The sequence below is a fragment of the Candoia aspera genome, chromosome 3 (assembly GCF_035149785.1).
Source record: "Candoia aspera isolate rCanAsp1 chromosome 3, rCanAsp1.hap2, whole genome shotgun sequence".
Taxonomy (NCBI): domain Eukaryota; kingdom Metazoa; phylum Chordata; class Lepidosauria; order Squamata; family Boidae; genus Candoia; species Candoia aspera.
Genome location: NC_086155.1, coordinates 26,986,126 through 27,011,846, shown reverse-complemented (window position 1 = coordinate 27,011,846; position 25,721 = coordinate 26,986,126). Strand labels below are relative to the sequence as shown.

At 36.6% G+C, this 25,721-nt stretch overlaps 1 protein-coding gene across 1 annotated transcript in view; it reads right to left on the bottom strand.

Annotated features, from left to right (window-relative positions):
- The window catches only part of PTPRT (protein tyrosine phosphatase receptor type T), a 761,196-nt gene that overhangs the window by 537,095 nt on the left and 198,380 nt on the right, over positions 1–25,721 (bottom strand). Inside the window, exon 2 of the mRNA XM_063297181.1 lies at positions 1,168–1,293. Within this exon, the coding sequence (XP_063153251.1) occupies positions 1,168–1,293 (126 nt within the window). The remainder of the gene's footprint in view (positions 1–1,167; positions 1,294–25,721) is intronic.

Here is a 25,721-nt window from a genome sequence, read left to right as displayed (position 1 = left end):
TTCTGCAGTAATTACCAACAATAATACACTTCAGTTTTATACAAATATTTGAACTGAATTTTATAATATCCTAATTGATTAAGGTTAAATAATAAAATGTATTTATTCAATACATATAACATTCAAGCAGCTCACAGCTGTCATTTAAGCAACTAAAACAAATATGAACAACAAAAAAACAGGAATATTTGGCCAGTCGTCATAAATTAAGCAATTCTTAATGGTTCCCAATTAACTCTAGGTATTAAAAATCTAATAAATCATATAAAGAGTGAACAAAATCCAAACCAACATTAAAAGAACCACTATGTCCTGGTTAAAACAATTAAACAAAAAGAAAAAAAAACTATTCATTTTGACTTTACAAAAGTTTTGTTGTTGTTTATTCGTTCAGTCACTTCCAACTCTTTGTGACTTCATGGACCAGCCCACGCCAGAGCTTCCTGTCGGTCGTCAACACCCCCAGCTCCCCCAGGGACGAATCCGTCACCTCTAGAATATCATTACAAAAGCTTACCTTCAAGAAAAAAAAATTCCCTAAACATACTTCTCAAAAGAAAGAGTTCCAAAGCAGTGAAAATATAATTTTCTTCTGGTCATGAACTGAACCAGGTTACTGGCAAAACCAGCAAAATAATAATAATAATAATAATAATAATAATAATAATAATAATAATAATAATAATCCTTCTAGCAGATCTCAACAACAAGGCACACTCATCCAAAGCCATTTAGAATTCTATAATCAGAAATTTGAACTATGTCCAGAAACAGAAAGACAATCAGTTGAATTAGATTGACTTTGAGAATCTAATTCACATTTGAAACTTAAAAAACAAACAAACAAGGACACCAATGTCACCAATAAAAATAATGGAATCTGAATTACTCCCTTAGGGCAGTACATTTTTTACATGAATGGAGAAAAGTTGGAAATCACCATCAACACACTGCAGAAAAAAAATTATGAGAAATAACTGAAAATATATATTCTCTGTCATACAATGCAAATTATTCTAAATATGATGTACTAATTTTCATAACTTACTGTACAATTGCATGACAAACTTACAGTATCTTTTTGCAATCTCATTAACCAGTATTTTTCTAACATTAGAAATTTCAGAAATGCTTAAAGGCTTTTTGTCCACTATGCTTTGTACTTACCAGTTGGGACAGCTGGATCCATTGTTGGTTTCTCCCAGGTATTAATCTGTTCCCAAGTAAATCCATTGGTCCCCAGTGCCACACTATAACCACAGTTACTGTAATGTTCATCAAAGGAACAACCACCTAAGGAAAAAAGAAATGAATAAATACTTCTGCCATAATTATTTCTACCCCATCATGTTACTCCATTTAAATCACTGCCTGTTATAAAAAACCCTGCAAGACAAAAATAAAATGAATTTCTACTGCATTAAATTCTTGCAGTTGCCTTAAGAGAATAAAGCAAAGATCTCTAGATACTTGGAACATATGGACTAACCTCTTTTAAATTTTTTTTTTTTTTCCTTAGATCACTTTTTGAGTCACAGCATTAAATCGTTACAATCCAGACAGTGGTGTCATATGCCAAGCATTAATCTGAAGATTTGTGTTCACATCTCAGTTAACTGTCCTCCAGGCATTGTGCAGTAAAACCTAATGTTCATAAAGGATCATGTACAGTGGAAGGAGACAGCTTCATCTTCAGATAAGCAGTACATTAAAGTTTGACACTCTTCTACCACTTTCATTTCAGTTTGTAAGCACAAAGAAAGGAATGTTAAAAGTTACAAAATGCTCCAGGTTTATGTACCTTTCTGTGGACAATCTTAGGCATGGATTGCTGTATTTATAAGGTGGAAGTCAGTGACATGCTTCTACCTGTGGAAATAATTTTTACTGGTGGAGTAAGCCTCCTTTACACTATCAGAAACTGTTCCAGATGAACTCCAACATTGTTTACAAATTTGTGAAGATACAGGGGAAAAGAAAAGCTTCCATTGTCTAGGTAGATATCCAGTAATGAGATATATTTTACCTAGTTATATGTGTTCAGAACTTTTCACAAGCAAGAACAACCCATACATGTGTTAGGGAATATAACTTATATGATGAACAGAAACCTTTGCTGGTTTCTGATTGGCATATAGCTGGCCACTGTGGGACCAGATAGGACTTTTTGGTCAGATCCTATTTTACACAGTGATCTACCAGATGTGTCCAGGAAACTTATAGTAGATCTGAATGCAGTAGTGTCCCTCCATAATCACTTACCACAACTGTAGGAGGAGAGCCATCTTTGTCTACAGTAGGAGCTGAAGGAATCTGATAGCACCTTTTCAGACTAATACAATTTTATTAAAAGGCATAGCCAGAGTTTTTGGGAGTCAGGCAGCCTACAAATTCAGTAAATAAATAAATAAGCAAGCAAGCTTGCTTCATAATCTACAGGTCACTTCCTCAGATGCATGGAATGGCTACTGATGTAGGATTTACATTGGTATGAGAAAGGAGGAAAGGGGGAGACAGGTTGGTTATGTAGATGCAGGTTATATGGGAGGCAGATTAGCTTACCAATGATCAATAATAATGTGTAAAGCAACTTTTTTTTTTTTTTTGCTGAGACCTTTTGAGACAGCCTGAAACTTTGGGATGCATGTTCAGTTTAGCAATCTCTTGCTCACTGGTGTTGTTAAAGCTGCATTTTTCCAAAACAAATACTTTGAGATCTGCAATTCTATGCAGAACAAATGGATTCTATGTAGGACAAATGGGACAGACTTTGTGCAAAAGAATTAATGGACACAAGTTTGTCATCAGGACTCAGCACCAGAACAAAGTACTATCAGAGCATTTCAACCTCCCAGAACACTCTGTTGCAGATCTCCCTGAACAGGGTAGAAAAAAATACAGTGTTTGCCAGGAGATATAAGTCCTTCTGTCTTAATAAACAGGGGAAGGCTTGGATACAACCAATTACCTCCACAAGCTACCTTAGGGAAATCACTAAAGTCTTTGCCTTTGTTGTATAAGCCTAAAGTGTATAAGAAAAAATCATAATAGAATGCATCCAATCCACCATCCCAATTCCTTTTTTCCCCCCTAAAAAATGGGTTTAATCATCTGACATGGTAATTATAATAGAATTTGCTTCCTCTTCCCAAAAGATACTCAATATAAAACTCTTTTCACTCTGTAAATTTCAGAAAATGCATAGGGCAAATCAGTATTGCTGAAAGAAACCACTGACTTGCTCTGCTGTGCTCAGTGCCAAGAAACAGGGCTGAATAGAGATGTGATTTGACCTCTTATTTCTTGCTGAGAGCCTCATGCTTGATAATGCACAATGTAAGTAGCCTAGAGTGGCAGTGCATTGTTATTGGACAACAACAGAGCGTCAGCAGAAGGGCCCTTCGAGGTCTCTCTGTTCAGCATTCACCATCTGCTTTATTTTCTAGCTTTGTAAGGAAACAAAAGCATACACTCATACCTATGATGTATTCAAACTGTGATTCCTTGATGCACATCCCATTTTTTTCTCTATCTGGGGAACTAAAACTATTTCTGGCTGACATTTCCAGGAATTTTTTTTTTTTAAGTCAAATTGCTTATGGCTAGTTTCCTTGAATAGTACAGGTACATTTGTCCCTACCTATTTTATTTATTTATTTATTATTCACATTTCTATTACCGCCCATCTCCCCCCAAAAGGGGGACTCCATCTAAATGTCATTAGTATAAATAATATTGGATAACATGCTCTTCTGCTAGAAGAACTGATGCAGATCACTATTTGATAAGAAGATGGCTTCTTGCTTCTAGCAGTTAAACGTCTGGGCAAAGCATTCAGACAAATGCCTACCTATTAATAGGAAATAAATCCACAAGGTGATTGTGTGAAATTTTACCAGATCAGTATCAGGAATGGCAAAGCCATCAACAAAGCTGATATGTATGAAAGGGAGATACCATTAGAAGATTTAAATTAGTAGATTGTCATTACAATGACCAAAAAGTCAGATCTCAAGATGGAAATTATCTCTAAACAATGGCTGGAAGTTGTCATCTCAGCGTGTATTCTGTATAAATACACAGACACATTGCCCAATTACTTGTGATCTACTATTGTAGTAGTAACATTATTTCTTGTTTGGATTCCAAGTACTCACTGCACCCAATGTCCAACCCTCCATATTCCCTCTAAGGTTGAAATCTCTTGCTAAATTCCCTGGAGCGTAGATTGCTTTAACAGTGTAATTAAATGTATCTACATGAGGTCAGAATTTAATTGCTTGTCAATATCATAATGTAAGCCAAGTAAATAAAAAAGAATACAATGACATAATCATCTCATGAAGTAGATAACTGCTCAGGATATGAAGAACTCTTACTTTGTAATATCAGCTAATCAGAAATGACATTGGTATCTCATTTATGGACAATCAAAAGATTAACAGATTTTAAAAGAATTAAATAAAGAACCAGAGTATAGGTACACAAGTATATAGGAAAACTTTCCTTATCCTATAGAAACTGAAAACATTATAGGAAAATTGTCACTTTTAGGAAAGGCTTTTTTTCTTTTATTCAACAACTGAACATTCTTTGTTCAGAAAATTATGACCAACTTTTGGTTTTGTTTTGTTTTTCTGGCAATCACAGAAGTTCCATTCACTGCACCACTAAGAGGTCTGGCATGTTAATTTTTTCCTCTGTGGGTATATGCTTTAAATGAAATATGAAATACAAGCAGTTGGAGTGTTCTTTTTGGGAAGAAGAAGCAGATGAGTTTTATGAGGTTTCCTCCCTTAAAAAAAGAGGAAATTATTCTTGCTTGGTAATACCAAGATAAATATGTAGTTTAGTGAACATAAGAAGGGGCTTGTTGTAACACAGGAAATATTACTATGTCCACCATCCAATACTGACCAGGTAGATTTTATTAAGATTCATCTTCCATCTTTCCTTGAGATCCATATAGTAGCATATATAGTACTATTACATATACAGTACTTTCGCTTCCAATTTTATCCCCATGTCATCTCTAGATATTTTAATCACTGAACAACAGTGACTGGGCAGTCCACAACTCTTCTACTACTGTTTAATTTTTGGCAATGTGTGCCAGATGAAAACAGTTTTAGAAAACAACTTTGCAATGTGCAATTTAAACTCCTAAGCCTTTCAGAGGGATGCTCATAGCTTCAACTATTCCTATATGCATGTTCACCTGGTATCTACTCTCCAGTTATTTGGTATGGAGGCTGGTTCCATATTTTAGTTGAACAAAAACAATATATGCATACATATCCATCACACTATTCCCTTTCAGGACAAGCAATGCTAGGCAAAGGACAGAAAGGGAGTAAGAAATGGTAAGGCAAGGGAATTAAAAGTATGAGCTAAGACAAGGAAATATAATTAAATCTAGTTCACACCAATACAATTTATTATACCTCTCCATATGTTTTCATCCTTGAAAAGCATTCTTGCTTCCACTGTATCTACACACTGTTTCATCTACTACCTTTTGCTCTTTAAACATCTCACCTCTCTCTTTTTTAGGATCTCATCTATTCTATCTAATCATGACTTTCTGGATCTCCCCTTCCTCTTTAGCCATTCATTCTGCCTTTATATCTTTATTATGATTCTACCCTCATAAATTGTCTTTATATGACCAAATGACCACAACATAGTTCATTTATACTGGTCACTTGCTATTGTATTGAATCCACATTCTTGATCTAACTCTTCTGGTTTACCACACACAGTTCTGAAATAACCCATTCCCACTGCTTTTAATTTTTGTTTCTCCTGACATATACAACTCTCACCTCCCAATAACAAAGTGAGCAAAACACACTTGTATGCATAGCCATTTTCATTTCTTTTGACATACTTTGGCTCCCCCCAACAGATCACATACTACTCACTCACTAACTCTTTACCAGCATTTGCATGCCTCACTCCCTTCTTTTTTTGCCACCTCTGAAAACAAGTATATGCAGCATAACCCAATGATCCACACCCACCCCAACTCTTCCTCCAATTGCTCCAGTTCCTACACCACCCCAATCCTTTTACTGCTGCCTTTGCCATGTCTGAATTCCAACACAAAAAATCCAAAAGCCCACAACTTCACACTCCATTCTGCAATCACCCCAGCATCATCTTGGTCTTCATCTTTCCCTTTACTATGACCTCTGCCTCACTTGAATTCAAGTATAGCATAAACCAATTGCTATGCCCAACCATTCCTTCCACTGTTTGTCCCAGGACTACCATCTTCCTCACACTTCCTTTCACTTCCTGAACTTAAATTCAAGTCTGTCCACTTCCTATGATTGTCTTGACACAACCTTTCCCTTCACTGCTGCTGATGCCACACTTCATTCAAATGTGGAATAGCCCAGCAAGCCCATCCACTCCTTCCCCGGATTGACCTAGGATTCATCTTCCTTTCTGTTATCCTTTCCCACACTGCAACCAGATTTGGTTCCTTCCCAGCATTTCCCATGCTGGAATATGGTTGCCCAGAAAACACATGTCCCAGTCCTGCGGTGGGTGGGTGCATGATTTGATTTGGGCACATACCAGCTGGCCCTGATGCTCTGTGCACAGAACAGTCCATGCACAGAACAGTCCTTGCATGGAATGTTTTCAACTAACAACTACCCTAGTCTTAGATACATTAAACTGGCTCAATCTAGTTTATGCCAACACTATCATTCTCCATATATTTGAATGCAACATGCATATTATTTGAGGTCTCTGCCAACAACATAGCATCATCTTCATACAAACAGATAACACATTCATGTCTAAAAACAACATACCTCTATCATCACCAAAATTATTCCTTATACATTTATCCATAAATTCATTAAGCAACCAAGAGGACATCACACATCTTTGTTCTACTCCCTGCTGAATGTTGGACTATTTGCTACCCAAACCATTTACTCTCACTCATGCTTTATTTTCATCATATATTTTATCACATCAAACCACCAATCTTCAACTCTATACTTATGCAAAACATTCAATCATTCAAGGCTATTCATTTAATCATACACTTTCTTTAATTCAACAAGTGCATAATAAACTTCATTTCTCACATTTATACATTTCTCAAAAACCTGCCAAAGAGAAAAAAATCTGACCTGTACACCCCATCCTGACATAAAACCACACTCCACTTCTCATAATTATGTTTGCTGTCACCTCTTTTACACTGTTGATCAAACTCCTGTAAAACACCATCCTAGATGCACTTAATAAACTTTTTAATTTTTACATTCCCTTTTTGTAGGAAACTCTGGGGAGGAAGCAGGGTTGGAATGCAGTTTAGATTAGAAGAGGCAAGCCAGTCCAGATGTGACAGCTGTGGAAAGAAAGCAGTTCAAGGTGACTGTATATTAATTATATATTATATATATTAACAGACATACATACATATATAAATTTATATATATACACACACACACACGCACTAATATATTATATATATTAATATATAATATTAATTATATATTAATATATTAACTAAATTGGGCTGGAAATTTAGTTTTCAAGATTATGTTTTTATCTCAGATTAGCATCAAAAATTCTTTTCTGAAATCTGTGTGGTTCTTGTTTCTTTGGTTTACCAGTGACATACTCCTATTTTTCCCCCTTTATATAGGGGAACAATAATGACATTCTTCCAAATGTCCAATAGAGATGCAGGCTTTATACAGGTAGTCTTTGGGTTATGATGGCAATTGGGACTGGAATTTCCATCATTGAGTGATGTGGTCATAAAGCATGACATCACATGACCACATCACTTAGCAACCGCAATCTTGGCAGACCCTGTTGCCATCATTAACTGAATCCGACTGGTCATTAGGCAAGGACCCACCCTAATCCAAACCATTCCTGACTTGGTCCCTCCCAGTCCTGAGCCTTGTAAGGGACTGCCTCCTCTTCAACTCGCCCACCTATCTCCCCTGCCCCTTGCATCTCTGCCCTTTTGGCCACTCTGCAGAGCACCACTTCTTGACGTTGCTGCTGGGTCTGAAGTTGAGGCCTGGGGCCTTCAGCAGTCTCAGCCAGCCGCCACCATCCCTGGGCCTCTACTTCAGCCCCAGTGCCATTTATTACATTTTTCTCTGTGCTGATTCTCTCTGTGCTGATGTAAATCACTAACCCAAGTCTCAGGAAATCTAATCAGCATGGGCAATGATGAGACAGGCTGGGCAGAGTAGTTCAGCAGCAATGGTATAGGTTTCCCAGTCCACCATTTGTTTACTTTTTCTGCTCCATAACTCGACAAAGAATCCAACATTTGGGAAGTGTTCTGTTAATAATAACTCTTTGTTATTATCTGTTAGAACAAATCCTGACAGTTTCTTGTTTTACTTTGATATCAGCTATGCCTTTTATTTTATACTAAGAAGAACTTCACTGTTGTAATAATTTTAAGCAAGACAAGAAACAAACCATCTGGTCTCCCAAGAGGCAAAGTAAATGAACAACTTATCTCTCAGAATTAGAAGAGAAACACAAAAGCTCACAGGCCCATTGCAAGCATGCAATATTCACTTATCATGACAAAGACTGGAATAACCGGTTTTACATTGCAGGCTAGTACCAATGCTACTGCTTCTTTGAAATAACTTAATTAATTTTGAACAGACCTATCACCGGTTATTGAGTCTTGCCCCTGCATTAAATGTAAACTGGTCTGGCATAAATTGAGTGCTTCCTTTGAATATATAATTGAATTTGCAGAACTGTGTGCCAGAGGGGTGTTTGAATAAGTTCACAAATATGATAAAAAGGACTTCACACCATTATATCTAACTCAGTAAGCAAAATAATGGAAGGGCACATCCCAATTAGCTTTTGATTTATTTATTTTAACACATTCAATTAGTGGAATGTTTTATAAAGTCATCCAATGTCAAAAACTCATAGACTAAAGAGTAAAGAATTCTAAACTGAAGAAGAAATTAAGTAAGGAAAGCTGGACTGATTAAAAAAATGTGCACCTATGAAGCAAAGGTAACAGTAATTATTGGAACAAAGAGTTTCTGCTGCTTCAATAGAAATAATGCAGTGATGTTTGCATTCCTATTTTTTCTACTGTAGCTTCATACATAACACTTGTACCTTAATGTACAAATTACAATGTAATTTGTTGGGTTCTGCTTCCAACTGCATTCCTGAGGTTATGTGAGGTTTTGACTCTGAAAATGAAACTTATCTTGAGCCAGAAGGGGAAAACGAAACTTATCGGGAAAGATCTGGGGAAATAGAAACCAGTAATGACTCAGCAGAGTGGGAGAATTCAGAGGTGCTGATTGGGCAGAATCCAGAAGGAGGCTTGGAACAAAAGGCAAGTCTGGGCTTGGCTAGAACGGCAAGATGAGACTCCAGTACCAAGCCTCATCTTGCCATTCCAGCCAAGTCCAGTCTTGCCTTTAGTTCCAAGCCTCGTTTCGTCGTTCCAGCCAAGCCCAGTCTTGCTTTCAGTTCCAAGCCAAACCTTACTGCTCCAGCTATGTCCAGCCTTGGCTCTAGTTCTGAGTCTTATCTTGCCAATCTAGCCATGCCCAGCCTTGCCTCTAGTTCCAAGCCTTGTCTTGTCGCTCTAGCTAGGTCCAGCCTTGCTTCCAGTTCCAAGCCTTGTCTTGTAGATCCAGCCAAGTCCAGCCTTTTCTCCAGTTCTAAGACTTGTCTTGCCAATCCAGCCGAGTTCAGCCTTGTCTCCAGATCTGAGCCTTGTCTTGTCGCTCCAGCACTTTCCTAGTCTCCATGGTCAAGCCTCGCCTTGCCTCCATGCTGCATCCTGCAATCAAACCTCAAACTACCTTCTTGCCATGCACTCTAGCCATGCTCGGTCTTGCTGATTTATTGAGACAGTTAGCCGAGTTCTGTCTTGCTGTGTTGCCACAATCTCCTGCTACTCTTGATCTGGCATCCTTGCCCTGTCTTCCTCCATTGCCTGGGTGGACTTGATTGAATGATATTGCCTGTTAATAAGAACTCTTTTCTGTTGTAAATAGTTGGTTGTAAATCAAGATTTCCCTTTTGTAATCCTGCCTGGCTGTCTCATAGTCTGAACAGGACAGGCGATCTTGTTTCAACCTAATACTACAATTCTGGAACCTTTGTGTGGCAGCATCCAGATTATATATTCTGAAACTGAAACCAAGCATATGTATTTTGAAAGAGTTGTCTCTTTTTTTAATTGTAAAAAAATACTCAGGAGTTTGTTCAAACAGAACTCAGCCAATTCAGAATTTTCCAGCAGAACACAGCCAATCTGGAATGTTCCAGTAGAACATTTTGATGAAAGCTGTTTTATTCTGGGCTCCAAATCTTTCCCATTTTACCCATATTGCTAACTTTTAATCTATGGACATCTTTATAATTAAAAATAGAGATTTAAGGAAATGAAACATCCCAAGAGTCTAATATTATGAAGTTATAATTTTTCATTTTTTTCCAAGCATATTTTAAAATTAATTTGTAATACAAAGGTACCAATCCATTCAGTGTTGCTCTTCCATATATTCCACTTTAAAAGTTCAGATTGTCTGTGAATGTTCTCTTTTGATCACCCAAAACTGTAGGTAACATAATAATTTGTATTATTCCTGTTCAATATTTCATATTATATATGTTAATGGTTAGTATTGTGCCAGGCAAACATTACTAATCTAATGGATAACAGATTCTGTGTGGACTATCCAAAAACTTAATTTCATGTCTGTCTATTATCAGAGGCAACTATAGAAGCTTGTGATTATATTATTGCAATACAGTACCTTTGCTGCCATCTGTTCTATTTCCAGGCAGAATAAGAATAATCAAAGTTCTGATTATTGTCATGACCTCGTTGCAAGGCACAAAGAGCCTCACAACGTGGATCATGATCATTAAGGAAAAGGGGAAGAAGATAATCAAACCAGGGATTAACACAAGCACCCAAAGACACCCACACCCATGATCCCATAAACAACTGAAAGGAGAGACGTCAGAGGAGTGAAGATAAGAAGCACATGGTGCCCCGGAGGACACAACCGTTGCAGGGAGACAAAGAGGACACCGGGGAAAACGCCCAAGCAGCCATCAAGGGTCCCATCAAGAGGGATCGGGGCATTGAGGGGTGGGGAAGCCCGGGGCAATACAGGAGGGTATAAAAGGGGCACCCCCACACTACCTACCCCGTTCCCGTTTTTCGTTCTGTCAGCTATCATTCCAATAAACCAGAAATCCTTAATATCCATTAAGTGAGTCTGTGTCTTATTGCGAAGCGAGGCTGGCCCTGACAATTATGATCTATTAAGCTATATATGATTTGGAGCCAGAAGATATGAACCATCACATGCTCCTCTGCAGGTCTGCCAGGCTTTAAGATCTTGCAAAAAGTTCCTATTTCAATACCATCATAAGACTCATTTGATGGAAAAACAGAAAAAAATCTTAATAGTAGTTCCCAGCTTTGGAACTCACTGCCAGTGGAAACTATTCTTCTGAAATATTTTTCAGCCAGGCATTTCACATTTAATCTGATTTATCTCCCAAGTTAAGTTTTAATTGATTTCTTGTTGTTTATGTACTCAATTACCTTTCAATTCTCAATTTTTTCATTTATGTTTAATTCTAATTGTATTTAACTGTATTATTGTTAGCTGCCCTGAGCATAATTTTTAATGTAAAAATGGATATGCATTTAATAAATTATATTTTTATTATATTATAAAATATACATTATATTTATTTTATTTTATTAAATTTATAAGCTACCTGACTCCATTATGACTCAAATATATTTCTTTATAAAAAATTATATCCAACTCCTCTACTGCTTATGTATGACTTACATTGGCTAACCACAACCAAAACCAGTGCAAAATTAAAGCCATTCAAAAGAAAACAAAAATAAGATCAAAATTACTAAAATTTTACTTAACAAAAGTAGGCAGATAACATATTCAAACTCCCATGCCTTCTGAAATAGGAAGGTTTATTAACTGATAAAAGATGATCAGAGAGGGTACTAGCCTAGCTTCCTGAGGCAATAAATTCCTCAGATTAGGCTAATTTTCTCATCCCCACCACTCATGGATCAACCACAGCTGGTACATTAAAAAAAGGCCTTTGACTTTGAAGACCATCGCCAACACCTTGAACTGAGCCTGGAAAAAAACTGTAACCAATGAAGTCCTTTCAAATCTGCAGTAGAATGGACCTGCCTGAAAGCACCCAATAGAATTCTGCATTCTGGACCAAGTGCAGTCTTCTGAAGACTGAAGTAGTATGCATTGCAATGATGTAATTTAGTCGTATGTAAATTATCTATCATAGTAAGATCTGGAGTTAATGCAGTTGCCAAGCTTAAACTGTTACCTGAGCTTTCAAACAACAAAGATGAATCTAGAAGTAACCCCTAATCTTTAGGGGATACTAGCCTTTCCAAAATCATGTACCCAGAGCAGTCCATTTCCTGACCAGGAAAACTTCTGTCTTGGCTAGATTACACCTAGATTCTAATATACACCATGCCAAATAGAATTTCATTTCCCTATGGCAGTATTTCTCAACCTTGACAACTTTAAGATAGTATGCTGGCAAAGTTATTGGTTATTTCCTATAGAACAAAGATTTTTAGTGTTAAGAAATGCAATCTTATTTGGAGTAATTTGTATTTTATCCTTTTCACATTAGGACATATAATCACAATAAAGTTTTCCAGAGAAGTCCAATTTCTGAAATTAAAAAAAAAATGCTGATCTTATTTATTTTAAGAGCACTTTTATACCAACCCAACAACATGACTCTGGGCAGTGTACAACAAATTAGACATACAAATTGTACCAAATAACTGATATCCCAGCCAACAACCCCATAGCAGATATGAATAAAATGACCATCAACCAAAAATCAAGTATCAAAACTAATTAGCATCAAATTAATTAGGCTTCAGCATCAAAATCTTGTTTAAAAATAAAGGTTTTAGGTACTCTCTTAAAATACTCTCCTAAACGTCACTGTGTAACAGAATTCCTTAATCTGAAACTCACACTCTTCCTTTGCTGGAGATTATATGTCATGGAGGTTCAGTCATCAGGAAATTGGTTTCGATTAACATTTCCTATAAAAAATAGATTGTGTGTCCTTGTAGCCCAAACTCTTCACCCTGATTAGCAATGACCACCCAGGGTCTCAACTATTTGTGTTTGTATATTTTACTTGATTGTTTTACCTAGTGATGTGAAGTCCTGCACCTAAGGCCTTTGGCATGGGAAGTGTCTGCACCATAACTAGGCAACAGCACTCTTCAGAATATCTACAGGATGTCCTCCTTTCTCCCAGGTTGCATATAACCTTGGGTGCAGTCTCCTGTGCTTCCAAAAGTAGACACTGAATTCTAATTGTAATTGTATTTGAAGAGGAAGGTTCTTCAATACGTGGGGATTAATCATATTAACAAAATTAAAATTAATTTAGTTAAAAAATTAGTTTTATCTTAGCCCTGCCGAACATGTGCAAATTACAGTAAGTGTGAAGAAAAGTACAAAACCATGTGGCTTGACTTGGAGCTGACTTCCTCAACCAGACACTCTCCAGGTGTGTTGGACAGCAATGCACATATTGGCTGAGAAATAAAGTAGCTATAGGACAATAACATGTTTGGCATATACGTTTATTCTCAGATGGTTTCTATCAGACATTGTGAAATGTCTGATAGAAACCAGAGATTGGTATACACGTCAATTTCAATTTCCTTCCCTTACACTTTTAGGCAAATTTGTCTATATGTGTGTGTGTTTGTGTGTGTCCATTTCTCCAAATACATATTTTTTTTAAAAAATCTGCCAAACATAAAGAGTGTTTGCAACAATAAATAAATCATTTGTTATTGTGCATTTCTGTACATATATTTGGTGAATTCATTCATCATTATCCAATTTCCCTGATACAGTTTTAAGTAGCTGACTATGCTCTTTGCCTTTTGTTCTTTTATAGAGAGAACACAAACATCAAAAGCAAACAGTTTTCCTTACTCTCTCCATATAGTATCTGAAGGTACTGTATCAAAAAGATGGTTGTTTTTTACTACAAACTGCATTTTTACAGTTGGGAGACTTGGCTCTTATGTGAAAACTATATGGATTAGGCAAAGGAAGGATCTGCACTATATCCCTATTAGAGGGACACATATTCTTGGATTTTCACTCTTTTAAGATAAATTTTAATGATTCCTCTTCTAATAGTTTCCAGAATCTCTGATTAATTAGCTCTAACATGCACATATATTTTAGAACCAGCCAGCACTAATCTCCATAAATGTCAACTATATCCTTGCACATTGTTAAAGTTCAACAAAAATACTTATTGCAGACACTTCTTTTTTAATGGCATACCATTAAATGCAAGATTCAGGCATCCTTTCCCTTTTAAATATGGAAGTTATCAAGCAGTAACCCCAGTGGGAGGTGACATGTGATATATTTAATGAGAATGAGCCTCTTTTATAACTGCAAGTTGGTATATATATTTCTTACAGACTCATTAATGGTCTATAAAGATTTATGAATCCTTATTTGTGTTTATCAAATGCATCCAATTAAATCTGTATTTACTAAAGATTCTATTAATCTATCTCAGCCTGGTGCCCTAGAAATGCATGGCCTTCACATCAAGGAATTCCCTACCCAGCATTGACATCTCCGAGAACACTGGTACTTAAGGCAGATACATATGGAAGCTACCCAGCTTGGGCAAGGCTGACTTATAATCAAAAGGCACATTTTTATTATGGCTTCAAGAAAATTATGATCGTATTTCAGTGAGTAAAGAAACTCATTATGTTTTGCCAGCTGTTGTATTTTCAGAATCGTTTGTGTCATCAGAGTTAATAAGAAAACGAGGGAATTTGCACATTGTACTGCCTTCCTCTGTTAATAAAACTAATAGCCTATAAATACTTTTAGATCATAAATGGCCAATTTACATCTGATGTTATGGAAATCAATTATATTGTGCTGGAAGACTGCTTACTGGGCACTGAGAGTAGTAAATGCTACTAGGTATACTTAGAACAGTAGGTCATAGGTATATAGCAGGGTGGGACCTGAAAAGGCAAAGTGTATGTTGGAATGATCATACTGGGCTGTAAATCTAGTTCATAGTGTTTGAGATTGCTTCCTAAACTGTGTATATGTGTACATGTGTGTCTGTGTATGTATGTGCATGTGTGTGCGTGTGTGTCAGCCTGACTGCTTATTACATACTTCTTCAGTGGTGTTAATTAAAAAGTACAGTTAAAAAAAGGGATAAATAAATAAGTAAATAACTTATGAGACAAGTTTATTTACACGGGACTGCAAGAAATGGCCTTGGGGAGCATAATACTTGCAGTTTTGGAATCTGTTTCTGTTTTAAAGATTAGCTATTCAAATCTATGACCAAAGAGCCACCACAATACTTCCAGAGGGGAATTATCAAATTGTTAGAACCGAGAATTTACTAGACAATTCAAAAATCTGAATACAGTATATTATGAGCTTAATGCTATTTCTCAGAGAAGCAGTGTCTGGTAACAAGTTACTTCTAGTACATTCTTCTCTATTTAGGGGGGAATGGGTGGGTGGGATTGTCTATTGTCTGAAGGACCTTATTTTATTTTTAGTTTTTTTGGGGTGGAGGTTACTTCCTATGGTAGACAAATTTAGAATGGAATAGAGCTATGAGTATAGTTTACATAGAAATATAACACAGTGTTCTATTATAGTTGGGAAGAAGACTTATGAGGACTTAGGACTTAATGAATAGAGGACTTAATTGTTACCTTAAGTCTGCTGTCCAAATACTAATGTTATGGGAAACCTCAAGGGCCATGTTCTGCCTTGTTTTGGTTCTTTCTTCTTAAATTGGCCTTGGAGTCAAAAGAGTCTTCCAACTGACATTTTTCTTGCTTCAACTTGTTCTTTTCATAAACCTGAATTTTAAAGTTTAACATCACTATGTAATTCCCCAAAAGGAACTGAGGTATTCTCTCCTAAAATTCCTTTTCAACTTGAGTAGGTCAAAGGATGAACAAATATATTCAGATTAATATCTCTGTCATCAGGAAAGCCATCAAGCTAGTATGAGGTGAATATGAGCACAAGTCTACTTCATAGGGCACAGAGAAATAATTTTAAGAAGGCTCAATCTTTGCCAAATAATAAACAACTTCTTCAGTTTCTCTTGTGCAATTATGGAAGTCACTTCTCATCATCCTGTCAAATTTTGATTTCATTGTTTGCTATTAAAATTACACAGCATGGTTCAAGCCTTGTAATACTGTTCTAATGGTACTTTTTCAGTTTTTCTTAAGTGTGAGAGAGAGCTGAAGGGAGTTTTGGTTTTGGTTTGCTGAATTTTGGTGTTTGAATCCTGGCCTGCACAGTTTTCGTCTTTCAACATTTCCTTTTTATTATGGTGTTTTGAATTATGACACAAAGTATGTCCCTTTGCCAAAAGGCCAAGTCTGCATTTGCATTGTTTACTGTTCAGAAAGAGTCTTAGGTGCCAGATTTCATAATATAATTATAAAAACAGCAAATTATCATCTACACAATTCACTGGAACTACCCAGAGCATGCCATGTGGATTTCTTGCTTAACGTAATACAAAGAGAAGACCAAATTATAACATTTCTTGGATCTCACTTAGCAACTCATCTATCTCCTCACAGATATCACCAGAAACATTTGCTCATAATACATGATTGGGCTTGTCTATGGGCTTGTCTATATTTTAAGTCTACATTGCACTTCCTGTACAAAGTAACTACAGTCAACTGAAACAGTTCTCATTTGATGAGGCGTCTTCCTAATCCACAGAGGTTCCTCCTGAGTACTCAACTCTTCTATTTACAAATACACAGCAGGATATCTCACATTTAAAATATCTGATCCATGGCATACAGATCAAGTCCCAACTGTTCTGTTCTCCAAATCTGGCTATTAAAAGCAAGACCAACAGGTGGAACAAAGAAAAATTAATACTGTATACTTACAACACTAACAACAGCAACAACACAGTCTCTCAATACAGGCATTTAAAAGGAGGAGGAGGAGGAGGAGGAGGAGGAGAGCAGCAGTGGAAGCAAAAATAAAAACAGTAGTAACAACTTTGTTGGAAGCACCTATAAGTGTTGACAGCCAGAGTAAGAAGCAATGGCTCATATTCTCTTATAGTAGAAACATGCTCCTATCCACCACTTTAGCTGTTTTTCCCCGTCCCTTTCCAATACATGCTTCTAATTTTCTCTACAACAACATCTTTTAACCTTACAAGTAGAAAGATTTTGAATGGGTACTTGCTCCTCATCCATCACAAGAGATTGTTGTGCTGAGCTTTTTCTTCAAAATTGCCCTAGCCAAAAGCAGCTGCTGACAAATTGCAAGTAATGCAAAGCCAGAATCATCGGATTAGTTCTGGTCATGTTTCAGTGTTACATAATGCAACTGCATTGTTCAGAAGAATTCTTGCTCTTAAGCGTTTAGAACAGTAACTAGGCCTCTATATCTGCAATGATTCCACCATCCCATTCAGATTTTCTGTCAGCAGGACCCTTAAATTATAAAACTGAGTATCTGAAATATTCCAATCTACAGTATATAATCCCTGAAAAGAAAGCAAATAAAATAAAGTAAAACAGACAAAGACTAACTCAGCTCTGTGGAGGAACAATAGGAATTGCAGGTAAGAAGGATGAACATTGATTCACTTGCAAAATAAAGCCACTATGAGACTAAAAACATAAACATCAATTTATGTCTAAACAAAATTATTTTTATTGATATTTCTCTTCCACTTTTCTCCCCCAAAGCTAGCCAATTATATAAGCCAGAAAATAAATTGAAACTGGGTCAGAAAGATATCCTAAAACAAACAACATGCTGGCAGAAAACAACAAAATGGACAAAATATCATTCAATTTCCATTTTTAAGTGAATCAATCTAACTTCTGCTTCCCGTGATGAAAATCTGGATCAGAACTAATTTAATTCCAAAATAACAGCTTTGTCTTAATTATATGAATTCTTAGCTAAAGCAAAGCAAAAAAGCAATCATACAATATGAAAACTGCAGATGAAAATGGATATTTGGGGGGAAATGCATTCAAAATATCTATTTTGAGAAAATGTATTCTACTTAAATCTCATTTTCATACACAGGAAACAGAACTGAGCCAGACTTCTGACTGAAGACATATGGAACATAGATTGGAAAGATTCTTTTCTCCGTTTCCAAATGTTTGTTGAGGAAAAAAAATCTTAAATGAGAGCAATAAAAATATCGGTGTGCAGAGATGACACAGTCTAGTTCTGAGTCTGATCTGGTATCTAAAAGTAAGCTGATCTGGTCTAGGTTGCTTTGTGGGACAGTTTACATTTATTCTTCCATAGTCTTGTATAGGAAAGAAAAAACAGCTGTATATTAAAATGAAAAATATATGGAAAAAATTGATAAAATCTGCAGATAAGCTACAGCTTTTACATAAATGTGAAGTGTGCCAGGATTTTCAAGCTACTACTCTTTAAGTATTTTTTTAACAACTACTGCTTTATTGTATTGCAATAATCTTTAAAAAATAAAAAGTAGCAATCCTTCTATGGAGGACATCTGTCCCAACTGAAGGTTTTTATGCTCTGGGGGAGATGGGGGGTGATAAAAATTTGATAAATAAATAAATAAAAATAAAAGGAAAGTAGGCATAAGGACTTAGGATGCTGCAATGGAACTGATGGAGGCAGAAGCAGAAACATAGAAGAGGAGCAAAAAGGTCTCTATAACATGAATCAATCACAAGATCAACTAGCAAACACAGCTCCAAAATGCTTGGAATGGAGGTGTCAATGCGGCAGAGCAACATCATGGACTGAATGGTAAAACAAAGATCTCTCATTATATTTTTATGCCAATGATCTTTCTACCCTTCAAAATGCTGTGATTGAGGCTGACCAATGTGGGTCAACTTTCAAGGGGCACTGAACCTAATGTCCTTTTCCGCACCCCACTATGGCTTTCATGTAGAAGACGAATATACTTTCCCTTCTCCCTTTTACTGCCACTACCTTGATGACACTCTTTGCAGATGGCGATGAAATCACTTCATAGCGAGTCAGAATCCAAACCAAGAAGCCTCAGAGCATATCCACTCTGCAATCTCAAGAACATCCTGACCAGACTCAGGTACTCTGGCAACAGCTCACAAGGTATTCAGTCTGGACAGCAAGATATTGCAGGCTGCCACTGGAAAATTCCCCTGCTGATAAGACCTCCCACCTCTCTCTTCTAGGAAAGCAATTGCCAGTTGCTTTTCTTCCTGAGGTCAGATCTTATGCTTATGCATATATGCTTATGCATACATACACATGCTGCATATATAAGTTAAGGTGAGCTTATATATGCAAAGCTAAAGCATCAAAACAAACACACATGTAGACACAATAACCAGCTTTAAAATAAAAACTCCTTTTTTTACTTCTCTTTTGGTCTCTAATAGTTGTTAGAATTACATTTATACTATAATAGCACAATGGTTATTGCACTTGCCTTGCAAATAGAAGGTTGCAGGTTCAAAACTAAGCAGAAATTTTTCTAATTATTATTTTTCTACTTTTTCCAGGGCTTTTTTTTTTTTTAAAGTCTAGTGTTTCATTCTCTTTCCACCTTCTACCGTGACTGGAAAAATGAAATGGGAAAAGCAACTAGCTCAGTGAAAGAAAAATAGTAATTAAAAATTATTTCTGCTATTCATCTATTTTAAAGGCAAGAGTTTTCACCATTAGTACTACCATTGGTACCATGATAATCACTGACTAAGGGAAAGGTTTCTTTCCTCTGCAAAGGGTTTCTTTCCTCTGCAAAGTCACCAATGAACTACTGAGTTAGCCTATAATGAACTCACCAGCCAAAACATTGGGAGTGTTCAAGGTGAAAAAAGGAGGGGAAGTAATTTAAAACTGGCAGAACAATGTACTCAGAGGCTGCATTTGTTCTGGGTGGGGTATGAATACAGAATAATATACATTCCTGACCTCTAAAAATGACTGCTGTCCCATTCTGGTGACAGGGCAACCAGATAGTACAAATATGTCTTTAGTGTCTTGTACTCTGGCCTGAGCAAATGAAAAACTCTTCCAAATTATCCAGACTCCTCCACAGAATTTGGATTCAAATAAATCAAATGCACATCCTCAATTAAAATTCAGCCAAGAAGATGCCTGACGATTTCCTGTTGATCAAGAGTTCCACAACCTTCATGTAGTAAACTAATGTGCCTTATAGAAAGGTAGGAAAACATGAACCTCTTGCTAATCTCTCAGTCTTACAAAACAACAAAATAGTTTGCATGGTAAGTAACAAGACAACTGAATGAAGAACAAGATAAGTAACAATCATCACTAAATATAATAGCAACCCATTAAAATAGATTAAAATGATGCTCACTTGCCTCCAAAGCAGTGACCACAGGCAATTAAATCATATCTTTAGGGGGAAATGGGCGGTGATAGAAATGTGAATAAATAAATAAATATCTGTGTAACCTCCAGATTAGCAGAAATACACAGTAATACCAAATAATTTGATGTAACATGCAAACCAACAATTCTGAAAATGAAATCTTTGGGAAAAATTAGCATATCAGCTTCTGAAAATCTTCATGCTAAATGTGTGGTGTCATTTTTCAACAAAGTGGAACCATCTACAGAAATAAGGGGGAAACTTTGTACATTACCAAGTAGTTCTGCACTATACAGCCTTGCCTGAAGTGCTTATTTAATTGGGAAATTGAATTCAGCAATACGAAAACACATCTTTTCTCATGGCACAGCAAAGAATTTTCTCCCACATGTAACTTCATATGCAAGTCCATGTTAAGCTAGCAAAAACTGAAACACTTTTTTGAAAGTGATTTAATAGCAAAAGTGTAGTAACAAGGATATGTAGTGAGAATCCAATTATAAGTGCTTCATTTCCAATATAGGAATGCAAGATGTAACACCGCAGTTTCAAATACAAGTTGGTGGATCATTAGGAATTACAGAAGATAAAAAGTTCACAGACCTTTTCCTTCCAATTTAGTTACGTTGTGAGATGTCAAACTATGGGAGATTGTTTGCAAATGCATATAACCTGTGATCTATCACCACTGGACTTTAAGCTTCTAAAAATAGAGCAACAGAATCATACATACAAGCACAGTTACCCCGTATTAATGTTTCCCCTTAAGAATACTAGATTAAATTAAACGTAATTGAACATTTAATGGCAGCTTCTAGCCTTGTAGGTTTATATTGGTGACAGGAACATTTGTGCCATATTTTAATTAGCCTAACAACTCTTAATTTATCTTTACCAAGAAGGATATCCAAATTTATTAAGACACCCTGGAGTGGAGCAGACTCTTCTTTCAGTGTGCTATCACCACACCACATCCCCCTTAATTCTTAAAAAATCCAGGTTGAGCTTTGACTCAAATTTATAATTTGTGTTTTCACAGATAAAAGGGTAATAGTGCCCTCCAACTGAGTTCTCATGGATGCATTGATGCAATTTTCTTGGCAGTATTAAAAGCTGTGCATATTTTACACACATACATATTACTAATTGACTTGGCAATGAAACAAAAACTGCAACTGCAATTCATTGGACTCATCTAGGAAAATTAATCCACCAGATTGTAGTGGAATCTGCATTTAAGCAGCAACTCATCTGGGTGTGGTTACCCAATTAAAAAAAAATGTAGGGAAAGCTTCCGGATCATGGCTTATGGAATTCTTTCCAATCCCTTAATAATAGTTCCATTCCTTTCCCATTTAGCTTTGCTGGCTGCTCCCTGACTGCCACATCAAATTTATTTCTCTTCTGTTCATTTTTTTTAAAAGAATTGTTCTGGTGACAGACAAACAGATGGACAGAATCCCAAACCCCTTTACAAAATTTCTTTCCAAGGTTCTATTGGGTGAGAAAGAATAAACATTGTAGCTGAATAAATTAGGATGGTGAAGGGTTCAGATCCAAAGGTGATTCAGAACACATGGTGGGGCAAGCACAACACCTCTCTGTAATTCTTTACAGCAGTTGCCCTTTTCCCCAGGATTATACAGCAACTCTTCATAGCTCCCACATGATCCTGAAAATAGATTAATTTGGTTTTAAGGAATTGCAGTGGTACTATGCTTGTGCCTCTGTATCTGCTAATGCATGTTTTGCCTTCAAATTCAAAACAATGCACATTCTTAATAAAGTTTTCTTGCAGTATATGCTACGGCTACAAATTCAAAGATGAACCACATGTTGCCTTTCCAGTTTTATTTTCCCCCAAAGTGTGACACTGTAGATTAATCTGTAGCACTACATCATATTATAAACAAGTGTGTTGTGAGAAGTAATAAGTAACTATGTTGGAGAGGGGGATTAGGAACTTTTTATTTAAGCAATAATAATTCCACCCACTTCAAAGGTTTGTGGATGTATGTAAGCTTGATATACATGAACATTTAATGGTGGTTTTTATTTTATATTTTTAAGAATTAAAGAAATCATTCAAGAAATAATACTGTGGTGAAGGACATCTGAATGTAAAAACTAGGTTTTTGTTCATCAAATAGAACGTATGACTTGGAAGGGACCTTCAATCCACTAGTCCTTGTCCTGTTCCCAAGTTTCAGCATAGAAGGAATATATCCCCCATGCAATAACAGCATTCAGGTATTTATAGAATGTGTTCACATCTCCTTTTAGTTTTCTCTTTTATATGTTAAACTTCTTAACTCTTCTTCAAAGTGGCTGGTTCCCAGTCCTTTATCAAATGGATAATTCCATCTGAACCCATTCCAGGTTTTCCATGCCCCTTTTAAGCCTGGTGCTCAGTTATCTGTACTTCAGAGGTTGTCTGACCAGTGCAGAGTAAAACAGGATGTATTGGCACTACAGAAGATTGTTGAGGAAATAGTGGTATGGACACTTTTTTTTTTCCTTCTGCACAAATTATACCTATGCAGAAAGGGTTATTTTGCCAGTGTAACTTAGCAAGCTTTGTATTGCAAATTCCTCCAAATGTGTGCTTAGAAGTTACTTGGCAAGCTCTGCAGATTCCATCATTGTAGAGTTAATTGCTCTTGCTTGCTTCTTATCTATATTCCCACTTGAAATAATTAAGATAAAGAGGACAACACCAACTCCCTGATCTAACATTTCCTAAGGGGAGGGGAAACAATTGCTGCCTACCCAAAGCACTGTTCTCTCAAATATATTCTTAGCAAAGGATCACTTATCAGGGTTCCCAAGTTATTGACCAGATATGTCATCAGAGCATCCCCAGGTACTATCTGCTAGAGACCCTGCCTTCCCTAAAAATATACTTGGCAGATTTCACTGTCTAAAGTTATGATCAAGTTCCTGTTAAGATGTACTACCAAGCCATCTCCAGGTGCTATTATTTATACTCCCTGGCCCTTCCTAGTATAAAAAAGTAGCAAAAGCTGCCAAACAGTTTGAACCTCAGTGTAGACCGAAAGCCAGTGCTATGCAACTACTGGATCCGGGGGATATATCTACTGCCATTCTTGGTAAGCTGAAGGGATGTTGATTGGTATATCTTTCTATCTCTGTTAACTCTCTTAACATGTACTCAATAAAATCCTTTTTGGCATTTCACTGTGGTTTGAGACTATTGTTTCTGAATCCTGAAGAACCTATTGACTCCCAGATGGCCAACAGTTGGCATTATATGGGACAATTATTTCCCACGATCTGGAAGCAGTAGTTCTGTTAATGCAGCCCCAAGATTGCATTGAGTTTTTAACTGAACCCATTGTTTGTTCAAGTTAGCTGCTGGTCTGCTAGTACTCCAAGATCCTTCTCACATGCACTGCCTTCAAGCAGGTCTCTCTAGTCCTGTACCTGTATCTTTGATTTTTCGTACTCAGATGCTGGATTTTATGCTTGTCACAACTGAACACCATCCTACTGGCTTGTTGGATCATTTTGAATTCTGATTTTATCTTCTTTTTTTAAATAAAACTTTATTATTTTTCAAAGTATAATTAAGATACAAAAAAGAAAGTATAAAATAGATAGAAAACAGAACTAAAGAAAAAAAAACTATAAAAGTATCAATAGAAAGAAACAGAAAGTGACTTCCAACTTTCTCCAATACAGATATAGATAAATTTACAAATCTAGTCTCTTATCATTAAACTATAGCAACATTATTAAAACAAACCATTTAATCACTAAAACCCAAAGTCAAAACTTCATTTTTTTCTATTACAAGCAAGTACTCTAAAAGCGGTTGCCAAGTAGATATAAATCCAGAAACAGAATGTTCTCTTATTAATACTGTTAATTTAGCCATTTGAGCCAAGTCCATTAATTTAACAATCCAATCTTCAACCATGGGTGTTTGTGGATCTTTCCATCACTGTGCATATAAAAGTCTTGCAGCTGTAATCATGTATAACAGCAAAACTCCATGTTGTTTCTCTAACTCCTTTTCCATCAACCCCAAATGAAAAAATTCTTTTTTTTGTGTATATTTACTTTCAGAATCTTTTGAATAGTAATACATATTTGATCCCAGAATGTTTTAGCCTTCTCACAGATGATAGAAGTTTCCTTCACCCTGTAAACATTTCCAACAAACATTAGTCACACCATTATACATTTCTGATAACTTAACAGAAGTTAAATAAATACCAATGGTACATCATCTTATAAAAATTTTCTTTCAGATTATAATTCAGTGTAAATTTCAAACCTTATTTGAAGGTCCACATATTTTCCCATTGGTCCAGCATGGTATTATATCCAAAACTCTTAGCCCATTTAATCATACAGACCTTGACGTGTTCATCTTCCATATTCATCTGTGACAACATCGTATACATCTTTGTAATAACATGGTTATCATTCATGCAAAGTTCCATTTCCTGATTTTATCTTCTAAGGTATTAGCCCAGCCCCTAGCTTTGTGTCATCTGCGTATATGCTAAGACTCCCTTCTATTCCATCCTTTAAGTCAATCAGGAAGATGTTCATGAGCTTGCTTTTCTGCAGAACTCTTGGATATGTTTATTTTAAAATGGTAAGAATCCTAGGTAAAGGTAAAGGTTTCCCTTGACGTAAAGTCCAGTCGTGTCCGACTCTAGGGGGCGGTGCTCATCTCCGTTTCTAAGCCTTTAGAGCCGGCGTTTGTCCGAAGACACTTCCTCCGTGGTCATGTGGCCAGCATGACTCACGGAACGCCGTTACCTTCCCGCCAAAGCGGTACCTATTGATCTACTCACATTTGCATGTTTTCGAACTGCTAGGTGAGCAGGAGCTGGGACAAGCAACGGGAGCTCACCCCGCCGCGCGGTTTCGAACCGCCGACCTTCCAATCGGCAGCTCAGCGGTTTAACCCGCAGCACCAATCCTACCTTTGTATAAAAGAGAGAACCCCGTCAGCTACCTCATGCACTTAATGAGACAAACTCTCTTTCTTCTCTGCCCCCCTCCCCCCCTTAATTTTCAACTACATTTTCCATGTACTGAAAATGAAAGTTTTTCTGGAAACTTCTTTTGCAGGGAACAAAGAGGTTTTCAAAAGTGGTGGCAGGTTTTTCCTGAAGCCCAGGAGTGTTTTTCTGGAAAAAAAAATTCACTTTCAGAACATGGAAGAATGTTCA